General features: G+C 45.3%; 1 protein-coding gene and 1 long non-coding RNA gene across 5 annotated transcripts in view; one reads left to right on the top strand and one right to left on the bottom strand.

Annotated features, from left to right (window-relative positions):
- Positions 1-7,569, bottom strand: part of CCDC61 (coiled-coil domain containing 61) — a 30,622-nt gene extending 23,053 nt beyond the window's left edge. The window contains exons 1-4 of the mRNA XM_056541078.1: positions 7,451-7,569; positions 5,424-5,580; positions 1,944-2,026; positions 26-186 (exon numbers count right to left, since the gene is read on the bottom strand). Of these exons, the coding sequence (XP_056397053.1) occupies positions 26-186; positions 1,944-2,026; positions 5,424-5,571 (392 nt within the window). The 5' untranslated portion in view covers positions 5,572-5,580; positions 7,451-7,569. The remainder of the gene's footprint in view (positions 1-25; positions 187-1,943; positions 2,027-5,423; positions 5,581-7,450) is intronic.
- A 72-nt stretch (positions 7,570-7,641) lies between these two features.
- LOC130291799 (uncharacterized) overlaps positions 7,642-17,414 on the top strand; it is a 32,923-nt gene continuing 23,150 nt past the window's right edge. Inside the window, exon 1 of one of the 4 annotated variants that reach the window (XR_008848035.1) lies at positions 7,642-7,751. This is a non-coding gene — a long non-coding RNA (uncharacterized LOC130291799). The remainder of the gene's footprint in view (positions 7,752-17,414) is intronic. The other 3 variants (XR_008848037.1, XR_008848036.1, XR_008848034.1) reach the window with 3 other exon arrangements.

Raw genomic sequence — 17,414 nt, 5'->3', positions numbered from 1 at the left:
GAACTGGAGTGTCCATGAGATTCACCTGTCAAATTCTACAGAGTAGATAAGTATCAGGTATCGCTTGGAGGTAAGAGATGAGCTTTTGGCCTGAGGAGCTGGACGCTGCACTCCTCCGGCTTTCCTGTGGCGAAGCAATTCCAGGTCAGCGTAAGTCAGGAGATCTAGGGTTACCGATTCACTACTCTAGGGAGAGGATAAGATAGGTGTATGAATAAAGCTTTAGTAACCAATACATAAATAACCCATGCATTCTGGTCTCTCTGAGGATATTGGTAAATAGAAAATGCCTGTATTTAAACCTATGTCAGGCAGTTGCTGCTGTCAATGATGCACGACAAGAACTTTGTTTTTTCCTCTACACAAATCACCAGCCATACTGCACATCAAATACTGTGTACAGTTTGGCACTACATGGAAACACATTGATGATTTTGATTAATCAGAAAATCTCTTTAACAATAACAGCTCTTTGTGAAAAAAATACTCGAGACATCTAAAAAGGTGTTCTAAGCGCCCACCTGACATAGTAGTTACTGTTTGTGTCTACAATGTCAATGACACCAGAATTTGACTCAAAAATGGCCCTTTTAAAAGGGGTACTCCGGTGGAAAAACTGGTGCCAGAAAGTTAAACAGATTTGTAAATTATTTCTATTAAAAATATTAATCCTTCCAGTACGTATTAGCTGCTGAATAGTACAGAGGAAATTATTTTCTTTTTGGAACACAGAGCTCTCTGCTGACATCATGACCACAGTTCTCTCTGCTGACATCTCTGTCCGTTTTAGGAACTGTCCAGAGTAGGAGAAAATACCCATAGCAAACATATGCTGCTCTGGACAGTTCCTAAAATGGACAGAGATGTCAGCAGAGAGCTCTGCGCTCGTGATGTCTGCAGAGAGCACTGTGTTCCAAAAAAGAAAATAATTTCCTCTGTAGTATTCAGCAGCTAATAAGTACTGGAAGGATTAAGATTTTTTCAATAGAAGTAATTTACAAAGCTGTTAAATCAACTGGTGCCAGAAAGTTAAAGAAAAAGAAAAAAAAAGTTTTCCACCGGAGTACCCCTTTATGAAATTTTTCCACAATTACACAGCAGTGAATGAAGGAGCAGTGCACTTATTTATTACTGTCCATTCAAACATGGCACTCATAATCCCCATTCTTGTAACTGGTGAGGGTCCCAGTGGCTGGACCCCCACCGATCAGAATTGATAGTCCATTGTATCCAAAAACTTTAACAATGCACGGTACAATTGTTTTAAGCTTAAATTAAAGGGGTACTCCGCTGCTCAACATTTGGAACAAACTATTCTGAACGCTGGAGACGGGAGCTCGTAACTGCCGTCACGCCCCCTCCCATAGACCTGCATTGAGGGGGTGGGGCGTGAAGTCATGAGGGGGTGGGGCGACGACGTCAGGCGCTCCCGGCACCGGCTCCAGCATTCGGAACAGTTTGTTCCAAATGCTGAGTAGTGGAGTACCCCTTTAAAGGATAGGTGGCATATTGTTAGACCTCTGCAGTACCAGGCATGTCCTTTATTGTACTGACTGGTAGAAGTCACAGAGGTCATTAGACCCTCACCAATCAAACACTAAAATGCCTATTTTTACCCAGATAACCCCTTTATAGCATTATTATCATTAAAAACTACTTTTGATATGCTGCTCAGACACGTCAAAAGTTGTTGACTGCACTGGGTCTGACTCCTAAGACTGATAGCAATCGTGAAAAATAACCAGGGAAGTAGACAGGATTGAGCTCCACTCCCCGATCGTCCGATTTAACCTTATTTTTGCATAGACTTCTACGGAGAGAAAAGATCAGATCTATCTGCTTGTTGGAAAATGGAGCTTATTGACGCCAGCTTCCCTGGTTATATTTTAGGTTTACTTATTATGAGATTAGTCTCTGGGTAATAAAAGTGCAGAAAAAGTTACCTGAGTGAGTGCGGAGTGCAGCATATTGCAGAAAATGGAATATTGCTTAAAGTTTCCCGTCTTGTGAGTGAGGTCTTCTACAACTAACAACAGATAGAGATTGAAACAACATTAGCTACAATCCAACAAATTGTGAAGCAATAGCGAGTGCATACAGCAGACTAAAGTTCTGAATATTTATTAGGGCATGTTCACCAGGGACAAGCTGGGCTGGCATAACAGTGTATCAATGGGCAAGGGAACGTCCCTAGTTTACCAAAGGGACCGATTTACAAAATGTTGATTTCTGTAGAACGATGTTATGTAGGAGGAAAAGGTAATGCCCCTTGTGGAATCAGTGGGTTAGTGCAGGTGATGATGCTGTCAATTTCCCTTTAAAGGGTTACTCCAGTGGAAATTTTTTTTTTTTTTTTTTTTTTTTTAAATCAACTGGTGCCAGAAAGAATTTCCTCTGTAGTATACAGTAGCTGATAAGTACTGGAAGGATTAAGATTTTTTAAATAGAAGTAATTTACAAATCTGCTTAACTTTCTGGCATTAGTTGATTTCACCCCTTCTCACTATAGGACGTATGCATATGTCCCAGCACCCAACACGTTCGCCCGCTGGGACGTGTGCTTACATCCTAGCGATCTCCTGCACTGACGCGGGTAGCACAGGAGATCGGTGGTGGGACCCAGTGGGCCGGTCCCAGCAGCATTAAAGTTGACTGGGGAAGCGCGTTCACCATGACCTCCTGTCTGCCTGCTACGGAAGCCTGCGAGATCCAGCCACAGGCTAGATCGCATAGACTGCACTGTGTGCAGCTGATCAGGTCATTCTGTGCTGTAGTACAAATGTATTGCAGCATAGTATAACCTGTAAAAAATTTTATAAAAAGTTCTTCAATAAAAGTATGAAGTGAAAAATGAAAAAAAAAAATGTCCCTTTCCCCATAAAAGCCCTATACTATCATCAAAAACACAAATCATATACATAATAGGTATTGCCACGTCCGTAATGACGTGTACTATAAAACTATAATGTAAATTATCCCGCACGGTGAACGCCATAAAAATAAAATATAAAAAACAAAAAAGCGCAAAATTTGCCAATTTTGGTACAAATAACGGAATAAAAAAAAAAGTTCAAAAGGTAGCGTGTATTGCAAAAATGATATCAATAAAAAGTACAGCTCATCCCTGGAAAAATAAGCCCTCACTCAATGGCGTCGGAAGAAAAAAGTTATTGCTATTGGAAAACGAATGGCAGAAAGAATTTTGCTCAGAAACAAAAAAGAACATAGAAAGCTATATAAAATGGGTATCGCCATAATCGTACTGACCCACAAAATAAATAAAACATCACTTTTACCGCACAACGTACACCATAAAAAAAAAATTTAAATTAAAAAATCCAGAAATCTTCCATTTTTTCACAAAAAATGCTGCATGTGTCAACAAAAATGTACCAGTTATATTAAGTACAATATGTCACGAAAAAACCATTTCAGAATCGCTCCGCTCAGAAAAATCTTTCTAAAGTTATTACCATTTAAATAGACACAGACTTTATCAATCAAACGCGGAGCACACAGATCAATGTGGTTCTATGGAACCACATTGTCCCCTAACACACTAACCCCTTCCTTATTAAAAGTTTAAATAACCCCCCTTTTCCCAAATTCCATATAAAAATATATAAAACATAATAGAAATAAACATATGTGGTATCGCCGCATGCGTAAATGTCCCAACTATAAAAATATAAGGTTAATTAAACCGCACGGTCAATGGCGTATAAGTCAAAAAAATTCAAAGTCCAAAATTGCGTATTTTTTGTCACTTTGTATACCAAAAAATAATTTTAAAAGAATTCTTAAAAACGATTAAAACGTCTGATCAAAACAATCATGGTACCGATAAAAACTTCAGATCATGGTGCAAATGAATAAATAAATGAATGAATGAATGAATGAATGGATAAATAAATATTAGACCTCATACCACCCCGTATACAGAAAGAAAAAAAAAAGAAAAAAAAAAGAAAAATAAAGTTATAGGGGTCAGAAGAGGACAATTTTAAACATACAAATTTTGGTGCATGTAGGTATACCGTATTTATTGGCGTATAACACGCACTTTTTAGGCTAAAATTTTTAGCCTAAAGTCTATGTGAGTGTTATACGCCGATACACCCCCAGGAAAGGCAGGGGAGAGAGGCCGTCGCTGCCCGCTTCTCTCCCCCTGCCTTTCCTGGGGTCTAGAGCCCTGCTGCCGGCCCTTCTCTCCCCCTGGCTATCGGCGCCGCTGCCCGTTCTGTCTCCCGGACTATCGGTGCCGGCGCCCCATTGCCGGCGCCGATAGCCAGGGGGAGAAAAGCGGCACCAACAGCCAGGGGGAGAGAAGGGGCAGCGGCAACCATTGCCGGCGCCGCTGCCCCGTTGCCTCCCCCCCATCCCCGGTGGCATAATTACCTGTTGCCGGGGTCGGGTCCGCGCTGCTGCAGGCCTCCGGCGTGCGTCCCCTGCGTCGTTGCTATGCACGGCGCGGCGCACTGACGTCATGCGCCGCGCAGCGCATAGCAACGACGCAGGGGACGCACGCCGGAGGCCTGCAGCAGCGCGGACCCGACCCCGGCAACAGGTAATTATGCCACCGGGGATGGGGGGGGAGGCAACGGGGCAGCGGCGCCGGCAATGGGTGCCGCTGCCCCTTCTCTCCCCCTGGCTGTCAGCGCCGCTTCTCTCCCCCTGGCTATCGGCGCCCGGCAATGGGGCGCCGGCACCGATAGTCAGGGGGACAGAACGGGCAGCGGCGCCTATAGCCAGGGGGAGAGAAGGGCCGGCAGCAGGGCTCTAGACCCCAGGAAAGGCAGGGGGAGAGAAGCAGGCAGCGACGGCCTCTCTCCCCCTGCCTTTCCTGGGGGTGTATCGGGGTATACACATGCACACACACGCACCCTCACTTTACCATGGATATTTGGGTAAAAAACTTTTCTTACCCAAATATCCTTGGTAAAATGAGGGTGCGTGTTATAGGCCGGTGCGTGGTATACCCCGATAAATACGGTAATTTTTTTAAGGTAGTAAAATAAAGAAAACCTATAAAAATTGGGTATCATTGCAACCGTATGAACCAACAGAATAAATATATGGTTTTGTTTTTACTGAAAAGTGCACTGGATAGAATCGGAAGCCCCCAAAATTTACAAAATGACGGCTTTTCAAATTTTGCCCCACAAATATTTTTTTGTCTGGGTTCGCCATAAATTTTGTGGTGACATGATTGAGGTCAGTACAAAGTACAATTGGTGGCTCAAATGAATAAGCCCTCATATGAGTCTGTAGGTGCAAAATTGAAAGCGTTATGATTTTTAGAAGGTGATAAGGATAAAATGAAAGTGCAAAAACTGAAAAACCTGTGGTCCTTATAGGGTTAATCATAGTGAACCTTTAATGAGGTGCTCTGCTCTAAGGTGCTAAATAAAGGCCATACTTACATTCAGCATCAAACTCCCCTCTCCACTGATCAGTGGTCAAAGCATCTTCAACCTCAACCTCCAGCCGATCCCCTGTGTTACGGATGCGTAGGATGTGTTCAATGCCTCTGAAGACGCAGCGGGCTTCCGCCACCTCTGTGTCGGTCATGATGGGATCCTGAGAAAGCAGAAGAGAGGGGTGATCATGAACTGAATGCTTATAGGAAGAGACAGACATGTGACATGGTTTTATATCCAGAACTCCCACATATATACCATTACTGGCAACACCGGTGGTCTCCAAACTGTGAACCTCCAGATGTTGTAAAACAGCTGGGAGTGGACAATGGGGATGGCGGCCATAAAATACAGGCTGACACTTCCAAAGGATGCATTCTGGTACCTGCAACTGTCAAATGTATTTTGCTAGGCCGGTGTTTGCTAACCAGGGTGCCTCCAGCTGTTGCATAAACTACAACCCCCAGCATGCCGGACAGCCAAAGGCTGTCCGGGCATGCTGGGATTTGTAGTTTTGCAACAGCTGGAGGCACCCTGGTTGGCAAAACACTCAGTACCTAATCCTGACCATTCAAATCTAATTTGTATGTGTCTTGCACCTTTATTTATTTTATTACACTTTTAATTTAGCTCACTAGTCTGAATTCCTCTCACTGTGCAGGTCTCCGCCCCCTCCCTCAGTATACTGTCTGCTCACATCTCCCCTAGCATTAGCAAAACTACAACTCCCAGCTTGTCCTCACTGACAGTAATGGGACACAAGCTGACAGTGGGAGGATTTTTCCTCCAGCTATGAGCCCTGCGCTCACAGCTGTCAATCAAGGAAGTGTGTCCATGACATAGGTGATGATGCATGGACACAGCAGGACTAGTATGTGTCCAAGCAGGCATGGGGGGGGGGGGGGCAGTTGTTTGACTGGCTTTTTCACTATGAAATACTGAAAATTCTCTAATGAAAGTAATTGCAAAACCTATTGGTTCTGCATGCTTTACAACATATCAAAAGTTTATCTATCTGACAGTGCCCATTTAAAGGAGATACACAGTGCTGAAAAACTTATCCCCTATCCTAAGGATAGGGGATAAGTTTCAGATCGTAGGGGGAGGGGGGTCTGACCACTGGGGCCCCCCACGATCTCCTGTACGGGGCACTGGCAGCACGCAGGAAGGGGGCGTATTGACCACCGCAGGAAGCAGCGGCTGACACGCCCCCTCAATATAACTCTATGGCAGAGCCGGAGCGCTGCCTTCGGCAATCTTCGGCTCTGCCAAAACGCTGTATTGAGGGGGGCGTGTTGGCCGTCACTTCGTGCAGTGGTCGACACCCACTATCTGGTTAGCGAGCTGGGGCCCTGTACGTTAGGATAGGGGGGGATACATTTTTCAGCACTGGACTACTCCTTTATGGTCTATTCACACGTACAGTATTCTGCGCAGATTTGATGCGCAGGAATTTCTGATGCAGATTTCAACGTAAACTGAACACAGCTTGAAATCCTCGCATCAAATCTGCGCAGAATACTGTACGTGTGAACAGACCCTTAGAGGGATTATCCATTAAAGACAAATCCACTCCATGTGCAGTCTTATGGATGCACACGCTCGCTCCAAAAGACGCTGCACAGTGTGAACATGTACGACATCTTATTTTTGACTACGGTGTCCAGGTTGGGTCAACCCAGAACTGACAGGTATTAAAATGCACTGGACTGGTGTCCGCCAACTTGCAGTTCTCCAGGCATGATGGGAGTTGTAGTTCTGCAACAGCTGAAGAGACCACAGATTGTGGTACATTGCAACAGACCAGTGTTTCCCAACCAAGGTGCCTCCAGCTGTTGAAAAACTACAACTCCCAGCATGCCCGGACAGCCAAAGGCAAAAGACAAAAGTCAGAAGATTGTAATAGGATTATACAGAGGATTAACCCACAAGAGGGAGGACACAGTAACCGACTGCTGTACCTATGGCAGACGTACATAGAATATGAACGCCACAGATCCAGCAAAAGACACACATACGGCCTCACTTACCTTCTTCTCTTCCCCCTTCCTTCAAAAACTACCCCCTTCGGTCAGTTAAACCGCCGGTCTCCCCAACAACACCGCCCTCCACTCCCATTGGTTCCTTCCAGCACAACGCACTCTGCTATTGGCCCAGCCTCACGCTCATCAGCCGTAATCCCGCCTTTTTCCCTCATTGCCGCCTTCCTATTGGTCGAACGTTCGGGGGTCAGCGGCGTCAGCAACGTTGATCAGGTGCCGGAAGTGTAACTATGCCAACCGCGAGGCCCTAGTGCGGATCACGTGACCCATTCCCGACGGTGGATGTGTGGTAGGGGAAGCTGGGATTGTTTTTTCTTTCTTTCTTTATAAACTACATCTCCCAAGAGGCTTTGCAAACTAAGAGAATGGCGCCAGGGGGGTTGGAGCTTTATCTCAGAACAGTACTAGAGGGTTATTAGTTGCAAAGCAGATTTCTGCAATCTGAGCCTCCAGCTGTTGCAAAACTACAACTCCCAGCGTGCCCTGACAGCCTTTGGCTGTCAGGGCATGCTGGGAGTTGTAGTTTTGCAACAGCTTAAGAACCACAGGTTGGGGGAAATGCTGCAAACAGTGCACCTTAGAAATACAATGCAATATTAAAGGGTTTTTATTCTAATTTTTAATGAACTGGTGCCAGAAAGTTAAACAGATTTGTTAATTACTTCTATAAAAAAAAAAAAAAAATCTTAATCCTTTCAGTACGTATTAGCAGCTGTATACTATAGATGAAATTCTTTTCGAATTTATATTCTGTCTGTCCACAGCGCTCTCTGCTGACACCTCTGTCTGTGTCAGGAACTGTCCAGAACAGGAGAGGTTTGCTATGGGGATTTTCTCCTGCTCTGGACAGTTCCTGACATGGACAGAGGTGTCAGCAGAGAGCACTGTGGACAGACAGAAAATAAATCCAAACAGAAAATCTTATCCTTTGTAGTATACAGTAGCTGATAAGTTCCGGAAGGATTAAGATTTTTATATAGAAGTAATTTACAAATCTGTTTAACTTTCTGGAGCCAGTTGGCTTAAAAAAGACCTAAAAAAAAAAAAATTCCAACGGAGTTCACCATTAACAGTATACGGCAGTGCATCATAATATTACATTATAATGTTATAATATATGGAAAAAAAATTACCGGTAAGTATTTTTTTTTTAACCTTTATTTAAATGGGCACTGTCATGAAGTAAAAAAAATTCATATGTTGTAGTACTTAAGTACTACAACATATCTCTAATATACTTTAATAAAAAAAAAAAGTCATTTTAAACAAGTTTAAAATCACTTTTAAATTCGGCCACTAGGGGTCGCCCTCCTAGTGGCCGAATGCATTCAGCAGTGACGTCACTACTGAATTTTGACTCATTTCAGCCTGGCAATGAGTCGAAATCCAGTCACTGTGGTGCTCGCTCCCGCCTGTCAATGAAACAGGCGAGAGCGAGCACGCTGATAGCTGGGGCTGCACTACCCACTGTCAGGCTGCTCCACTAGCCTCGCCTGCCCCCGTTACCCTGTCCGGAGGCAGCGCGCGCACTTATTGCTGTGCTGATCCTCCGGATGGGCAAGTCTGATCTGAGGTCTTATAAGGGGAGCGGAATGTCTTCTTTTCGGGCAGTCGGAGGGAGGGGGTTGTTGCACGGCGGGGTCTGGGGGTGATGGAGTTTGGGGGAGCGGAATGTCTTTTTCGGGCGGGCGGAGGGAGAAGGGTGGGGGGTGTTGCGCGGCGGGGCCCGGGGGAGCGGGATCTGTGGCAGCTGCGGCTGAGACTGTTTTCACCACAGGGTGCCTACAGTTGTTTCCCCACTACAACTCCCAGCATGCCCTGACAGCCAATAGATGTCAGGGCAGGCTGGGAGTTGTAGTGGTGAAACAGCTGGAGGCACCCTGTATAGTTGAACTAAGGGCGGAAGTCAGGCCCCCCCCCAGCAGGCGTCAGTGACGTCATGCCTGCCAGGGGGAAAAAAAGCATTTTTAATATAGTAAAAAAAAAATGTAAAGGCAGGGAGGTGGTTAGGGATAGATGGGCAATAGGCAGGGACAGAAAAAAAAAAAAAGGGATGGTGGGAGCTACCCTTTAACTTCTTCCTTGTTCTCCTGATTTCTCTCCTACCTCGATGGTCCACAACAAGCCTCGTCACCGGGAGGTACTCGTGTTCAGCGGCAATGCAGAGCATAAGCAGCGAAGATCAGCTACGCATGCGGCTCTTCCTTCGTTGCATTTGGGACACTACCATAAAGACAAACTAGGGGCCCCTTTCATAAGTTATCTCAGCACCATTTATTTTTTTTTAAAGCTCAATTTAGCTCAAATCTTGCTATGAGGCAAGACAGACTAACAGCTCTCTGAAGGATTAGGTTACATGCTGCCCATTGAAGTCTATGGAGAGAAGATAAGTTGCTGGATTTACAGTTTATACTCTTTAGGACTGCTTTATAATGTCCTCCATGCTGCTGCTTCTGAGGCTATGCTACAGAGATAGAGGGAGTCAATGAGGAAGAGAAAATCCCAGATTTTTGTCTTCCTCCTTGACTCTGCATCTCTCGGCTGGCAAGATCCAACGCTAATACCTGGAAGGCTGTACCATCTATACCAGTGGTCTCCAATCTGCAGCCCTCCAGATGTTCTATACCATACCTGCAAAGTGGTTGCGTCGGTTCACACAACCAGAGTAGGTGAGTAGTTACCCTCAGGGGGCTTTTACAACTTACATACACGATTGTGGTTTTTATATAGTCCCATGAAAAGCTCTGCTTCTTTTTCATTTTTCTAGATATACAGAGATATAGGGGAGTAGGATCCCCTCTTCTGTATGCACAGTGTATGGCAAACACCATAGATATTAGACTTCATTTACTAGCTCAGGCTCAGATTTGTGCTGAGAGGAAAGACAGACTAGCAGGTCTCTGGAGGATCAAATTACGTGCTGCCCATAGAAGTCTATGAAGAGAGAATACATGAGCCTATAGTGGGTATTAGCTATCACCCTATTGCTGGATTCGTAGTTTACATTGCTTAGCACTGCGCTATAATCTCTAGGCAGGGCCGGTTTTAGACTAAGTGTGGCCCTGGGCAAAAATGAAAAATGGGGCCCCCAGATTGCGTGACCAAAGATCACTATGTTGCGCCCCCTGAATTGTGCTGCATCTCGGCTAATGCGAGTAAATGAGACTGCGCTGCAAACCACAAATGGTTGTGACTACAACATGAGAAACGTAATAATTCCATCCAGGATGAATTTGTGGCTGTGGTAATTTGGGGTTGCAATGTGACACCATTTAGTGCAGATCAGCTCCTCCCTTTGCAAGAGCGAAGTGCACGGACAGCTGTGGAGCAACAGCAACAAGGACACACGTAGAGAAATCCAGCACAAAACGGCATCATAAAATGTATGGTCACAGGAAAACACAGGGTCACAGAAAGCCATACATTTTATGATGCTGTTTTAAGGGTTTAACCTCTTAAGGACGTGGGGCGTATGCATACTCCCGTGGGAATTCCGGTCCCCGCCGCTAGCCGGTTGGGGACCGGACCGGAATGCCGGCTGGAATCATTCAGCAGGCATCTCGGCACATCGCCATGTCGGTGATCGCAGAAAATCGCATGTCAATTCAGACATGTGATTTTCTGCTATTCCGGGCTGATCGGGTCTCTGGTGACCCGATCACCCGGAAAATAGGGCCCCGATCATCCTGAGGGATAGGAGCGAGGTCGCAGTGCTGCAATCTCCTCCTATCCCCTACCATTGGTCAGAACAGATTCTGACCAATGGCAGTGCAGGACAGTGGATTGCCATGGAGAAGATGGAGGTCGGTACCTGGAGGAGAAGATCCGTGAGGACCGCCGATCATCGCTGGAGACAGCGGAGATCACAGCGCAGGTAGGGAAGCGATGGTTGGGGGGGGGGAGGAAGGGGGCAGTAAGCGATATTTACTGCTGCCCTTCCTAGTGGGTGCCAAACTGCAACTCCCTCTGGGCATACTGGGAGTTGTAGTTTTGCAACATCTGGAGTGTCACAGTTTGGAGAACACTGTTACAGTGGTGCCCAAACGGTAGCCCTCCAGATGTTGCCAAACTACAACTCTCAGCATGCCTAGACTGCCCAGGCATGCTGGGAGTTGTAGTTCTGTAACATCTGTCCCTTCAGATTTTGCAATTTTCATGAAATTTTTGAAAATTGCTGCTCTACTTTGAAGCCCTCTAATTTTTTCAAAAAGTAAAAATATGTCCATTTTATGATGCAAACATAAAGCGGACATATTGTATTTGTGAATAAAAATAAAATTTATTTGGAATATCCATTTTCTTTACAAGCAGAGAGCTTCAAAGTTAGAAAAATGCTACATTTTCACAATTTTCATGAAATGTTGGGATTTTTCACCAAAAAAGGATGCAAGTAATGCCGAAAATTTACCACGAAAATAAAGTAGAATATGTTACGAAAAAAACTATCTCAGAATCAGAATATTCGGTAAAAGCGTTTTAGAGTTATTAATGCGTAAAGCGACAGTGGTCAGAATTGCGAAAAAGGGCTCAGTCCTTAAGGTGAAAAAGGGCTGCGTCCTTAACCCCTTAAGGACACAGCCCTTTTTCACCTTAAGGGCTGAGCCCTTTTTCGCAATTCTGACCACCGTCGCTTTACGAATTAATAACTCGAAAATGCTTTTACCGAACATTCTGATTCTGAGATTGAGCAGTCTAGGCATGCTGAGAGTCTCAGGACCCCCCTGGGTGATGTGCCGGGATGCCTGCTGAATGATTTCAGCAGGCATCCCGGTCCGGTCCCTAGCCGGCTAGTGGCGGGGACCGGAATTCCCACGTCCTTAAGGACTCGGGATGCAGGGCGTATGTGTGACCACATTTACTTACATTAGTTGAGATTCAGCACCATTCAAGGAGAACAACATGGCGATCTTTGACTGTGCAGCCCATTTTTGCCATGTAGCCCTAACCTTGTATTGTAACCTTGTTCTTTATACAGTAATAGTCACTGCACACAGATAAACAATGATCTCAATGCTGCCTATCAGTAATAGCGCCCACATATACTATAATGCTAAGTTCACAGACAGAATGTCCACATGGAGAATCTCCGTGCAGATATTCCGCAAACTGCAGGACACCGACATAATATGCCGGCACTTGGAATGCACAGGAATGCAGCGTCTCATAGACAGCCATGCATTCTGTGCGGACACAGAAAATTGAATTTCCGTGCCAGAAGAATCTGTGGATCCGCCCCATTTTGTGCCTCCAGCTTTTGCCACCCCCCTTCCCCTGCCTCACCCGCCCCTGGCCTGCTGAAAATGTTCAGAACGCTGGGGCAGTGGACTACCCCTTTAAGTACGCAGCATAGTTTCCCCCCCCCCATATTAAGTTGGCAGCACAGTTCCCCCCCACATTGGCAGTATAGTTCCCCCACATTAGGTGCAGTATAGTTCCCCTACATTAGGTGCAGTATAGTTCCCCCACCTTAGGTTGGCAGTATAGTTCCCTTTCATTTGGTTGGCAGTTTAGTCCCACCACATTAGGTTGGCAGTATAGTTCCCCCACATTAGGCTGGCAGTATAGTTCCCCCACATTAGGTTGGCAGTATGTTCCCCCACATTAGGTTGGCAGTATAGTTCCCCCACATTAGGTTGGCAGTATAGTTCCCCCACATTAGGTTGGCAGTATAGTTCCCCCACATTAGGTTGGCAGTATAGTTCCCCCACATTAGGTTGGCAGTATAGTTCCCCCACATTAGGTTGGCAGTATAGTTCCCCCACATTAGGTTGGCAGTATAGTTCCCCCACATTAGGTTGGCAGTATAGTTCCCCCACATTAGGTTGGCAGTATAGTTCCCCCACATTAGGTTGGCAGTATAGTTCCCTTTCATTAGGTTGGCAGTTTAGTCCCCCCCACATTAGGTTGGCAGAATAGTTTCCCCACATTAGCTTGGCAGTATGTTCCCCCACATTAGGTTGGCAGTATATTCCCCCTCAGACATACAGCCTACAACCATATACAGTGTATGGCTGGAGGCTGTATGTCAATGTATTGCCCTGCTTCAGTGCTCCGACCACTGCTCCTCCTGGCTTATAGGCCACAGCAGTAGGTCCCGGGACCGGAGGAGCAGTGGTCGGAGCACTGAAGATGACGTGCCGCTGGTAACTTACCATGATGGCCAGCGGGCTTCCTCCTGCTCTATGCTCCGCGCCTCCGTTCCTATGGGCGCACGCACAGGATGTCAGTGACGTCCCGGCGTGCCCTATCTCCCGGCGGCCCCACCGTTTTTAAAGTTAATGCAGGGCTGCAGAGAGTTAATGGGTCATAGGGATGTCCTTAATAGTGATGGGGGAAAGTAATCTGGGGGAGGGGCAATTTTCAGGGGTGCCAATATTTATGGCCATGACTGTATATCCCTCGAGGAGTGATGAAACCATACTGATATACAATAGTAACTTCAGTTCATACCAACTCCAGTTCAGGGAGAGAAAGTAAGTAAAGAATTTTGGTAGAAACGTTTAGCACCAGCAAATTATGTCATTGCACTTTGCAGCCTGTGAATAGAAAAACCAACCACATTAAATTAGGAAGGACCTAGTGTGGGTTGTGGGTGCGGAGAACGTGGTCACTGCTTTCAGCCATGGAATGTTGTCAGGCAGCCAGTGGATTGGCTCTCAGCAGTAAGGTTATAGGTAACTTGATGGTATCTTATTAAGCTGCTGCTGTAATTAATCTGTATTTTGTGTAAGCAGATAGGTAAAAGCAAGCAGCAGTCCACACAAGCTACAAAGATGTGTAATGAAAGCCTTATTGCACAAGTATAACATTAAGGAGTACCTGTCACCAAACTAAACTTTTAATATATTGTTCCTTATGTTATTATAGAACGCTTGCTGTTAAAATTCTCAACCTTTATATGTTTTTAATGTGATTGAAAAAGCGGCCACTTGGTGGCTCTGTTCTGTTCCCAAACAGTTCATTTGGTCTCCATCCGGACTTGCAGAAGTCCAAACTCAGGAAGTGCGTGCAGGGCATGGCGAGTCACAGCTCTTGCAGGCTTCAGTGACGTCACCCCTGCTAGGGAATGCCCACTTTCTCCTGCCAGGAGCTCACACAATGTGAGCCAGGAGAAAGGTATGATACACAGCTCTTTAAAGCTTGGAAACTTTTTTTTAGGGCAGTAGGGTATTAGGAGTAATTAGTGAATATAATCTGAGTTAGTTTAGAAAATATGGTTTGATGACAGGTACTCTTTAACCTTATGAAGCAAGCTCAGCTCCTCAGCATCATACCCACACGGTCCCGGCTAACAGCAGCCAGGACCCATGGCTAATGCCAGACATCACTGTACAGGCAGATGTCCGGCACTAACTCTCTTTAGACGCAGCAATAAAAATTGATCGCCACATCTAGAGTGAAAGCTTCCCGGCAGCTCAGTCAGGCTGATCGGGACCATCACGGTGAAAACGGGATGTCCCAATCAGCCAGGACCCATCAGGAAGGGTGCCTTACCTGCCTCCTATGTGTCCGATCAGCGACTGATTGCTCCTAGCCTGAAATCCAGGCTTGAACAATCGATTGCCAATAACACTGATCAATGCAATGCAATGGCACTGATCAGTGTGTTGAATCAATGTACTGCATGTTATAGTCCCCTATGGGGGCTATAACATTGCAAAAAAAAAAAAGTGGAAAAAAAGTTAATAAAGAGGATTAAACCCCTTTTTCCCCATAAAAAAAAAAAACAGTGTAAATAAACATATGTGGTATCGCCGCGTGCATAAATGTTCAAACTATAAAAATATATTGATAATTAAACCGCACGGTCAATGGTGTATGCGCAAAAAAAAATCCAAAGTCCAAACTAGCGTATTTTTGGTCACTTTTTATACCATAAAATTTTTTATAAAAAGCGATCAAAAAGTCAGATCAAAACAAAAATGGTACCGATAAAAACTTCAGATCACGGCGCAAAAAATGAGCCCTCATACTGTCCCGTATGCGGAAAAATAAAAAGTTATAGGGGTCAGAAAATGACAATTTTAAACATATTAATTTTCGTGCATGTAGTTTCGTGCATGTACTTTTCCAGAAGTACGACAAAATCAAACCTATATAAGTAGGGTATCATTTTAATCGTATGGACCTACAGAATAAAGATAAGTTGTCATGTTTACCGAAAAATGTACTGCGTAGAAACAGAAGCCCCCAAATTTTACAAAATTGAATTTTTTCTTCAATTTTGTCACACAATTATTTGAATTTTTTTTTTGGTTTCGCCGTGGATTTTTGGGTAAAATGATTGATGTAATTACAAAGTAGAATTGGTGGCGCAAAAAATAAGCCATCATAGATTTTTAGGTGCAAAATTGAAAGGGTTATGATTTTTAAAGGGTAAGGAGGAAAAAACGAAAGTGCAAAAACGGAAAAACCCCATGTCCTTAAGTGGATAAAGTAAAACTGTCAGCCTGTTCACCCACACTAAACCCAATAAACTGGGTTATAGGGTGAGTGAACAGGAGTCCAACGAGGGGTCACTTACTTAAATATGTCCAGTAGATCCTGAGATATGTCCCTCAGAAAATCCTATGCTAAATTCAGTGAATCGCGCACTGGGGGTGGGGCTCTGCCTACTCAATTTACATATTCATTGTCTGTGACTCCACTTCATTAAGATGTGGAGTCACAGACAATGAATATGTAAATTGAGCCAGTGAAGCCCCGCCCCCTGCACATGATTCACTGAATTAAGCAGAGAATCTTCTGGGGGACATATCTCAGGACCTACTGGACCCCTCATTGCACTCAGTGTATTGGGTTTAGTGTGGATGAACAGGCTGACAGTTCTCCTTTAAAGGGGTTCTCCGGTGCTTACACATCTTATCCCCTATCTAAAGTATAGGGGATAAGATGCCTGACCGCGGGGGTCCCGCAGCTGGGGACGCCCGTGATCATGCACGCGGCACCCCGTTTGTAATAAGTCCCCGGAGCGTGTTCACTCCGGGTCTGATTACGGGCGACTACAGGGCCGGCGGCATGTGACGTCACGCCTCCGCCCCCGTGTGATGTCACGCTCCGCCCCTCAATGCAAGCCTACAGGAGGGGGCGTGATTTGTCTCAGCCGGCGGTCAAAGCTAGCCTAGTAGCGTGCACCTGCAGGCCAGGTCCATATAATAGTTTGGTATCAACTCCAGTGCTGGCTGACTTATTCTTTGTCTATGTATATACATACCTGCACTGCGGTGGGGACAATATATATAAAAGCACTGGGAAGCCAGACATATACATTCCCCCAGCAATTCTATATATCTTTCCCCACCGCAGCTCTTCTATTTGAGAACCCTGCCGGGATCCCTGAATGGCTCCTCAGTATCGGCCATTCAGGGATCCCGGCAGGGATTTTGAAAATGAAAGTAAAATACATCGTACATCGCTGGGGAGTGGAGCATGCCACCCGCTCCCCTGCTTAATAACTTTTGATCGGATCGGGTCTCAGAAGCGAGACCCAATGCGATCAACCCCTTTGCCCCTGTACTACTACCCCCAACATGGAATAGACACTGTTCCATGATGGGGGTAGGATTTAGTCAGTTTTGAGTCATTTCAGCTCTGAGCTGTCGGGTTTTGGTGAAGAAAAATTCACAGATTTTCCTGTGAGTTTTTCATCATACTGTGAGTGTTTTTTCTTTTTTGTCGAACACGCCCCTTTTTGAGATAACCACGCCCATTTTGACGGGTTTAAAAAAAACACTCGGAGTGATGATAGCATAGCATAGTTAGAAGAAAAAGAGGCTTCATCTTGAAGTTGCAGTGTTATCGCAGCATGGCCGGACCACTTTATAGGTTTAATTGTAGTCCTGAGAGTGTGGTCAATAAGGAGGCCGGAAGAAGCGCACCTGTGTGCGTGAAACCGCCGGCAGTCGCCTCTGAGCGCCCCACTCTATCTTTGCCTGATGTGCCGGACAGACCA

The sequence above is a fragment of the Hyla sarda genome, chromosome 9, assembly GCF_029499605.1.
Source record: "Hyla sarda isolate aHylSar1 chromosome 9, aHylSar1.hap1, whole genome shotgun sequence".
In the NCBI taxonomy this organism is placed as follows: domain Eukaryota; kingdom Metazoa; phylum Chordata; class Amphibia; order Anura; family Hylidae; genus Hyla; species Hyla sarda.
Note: the sequence above shows the minus strand (reverse complement) of the source record. Positions and strands in the feature narration are given on the sequence as shown.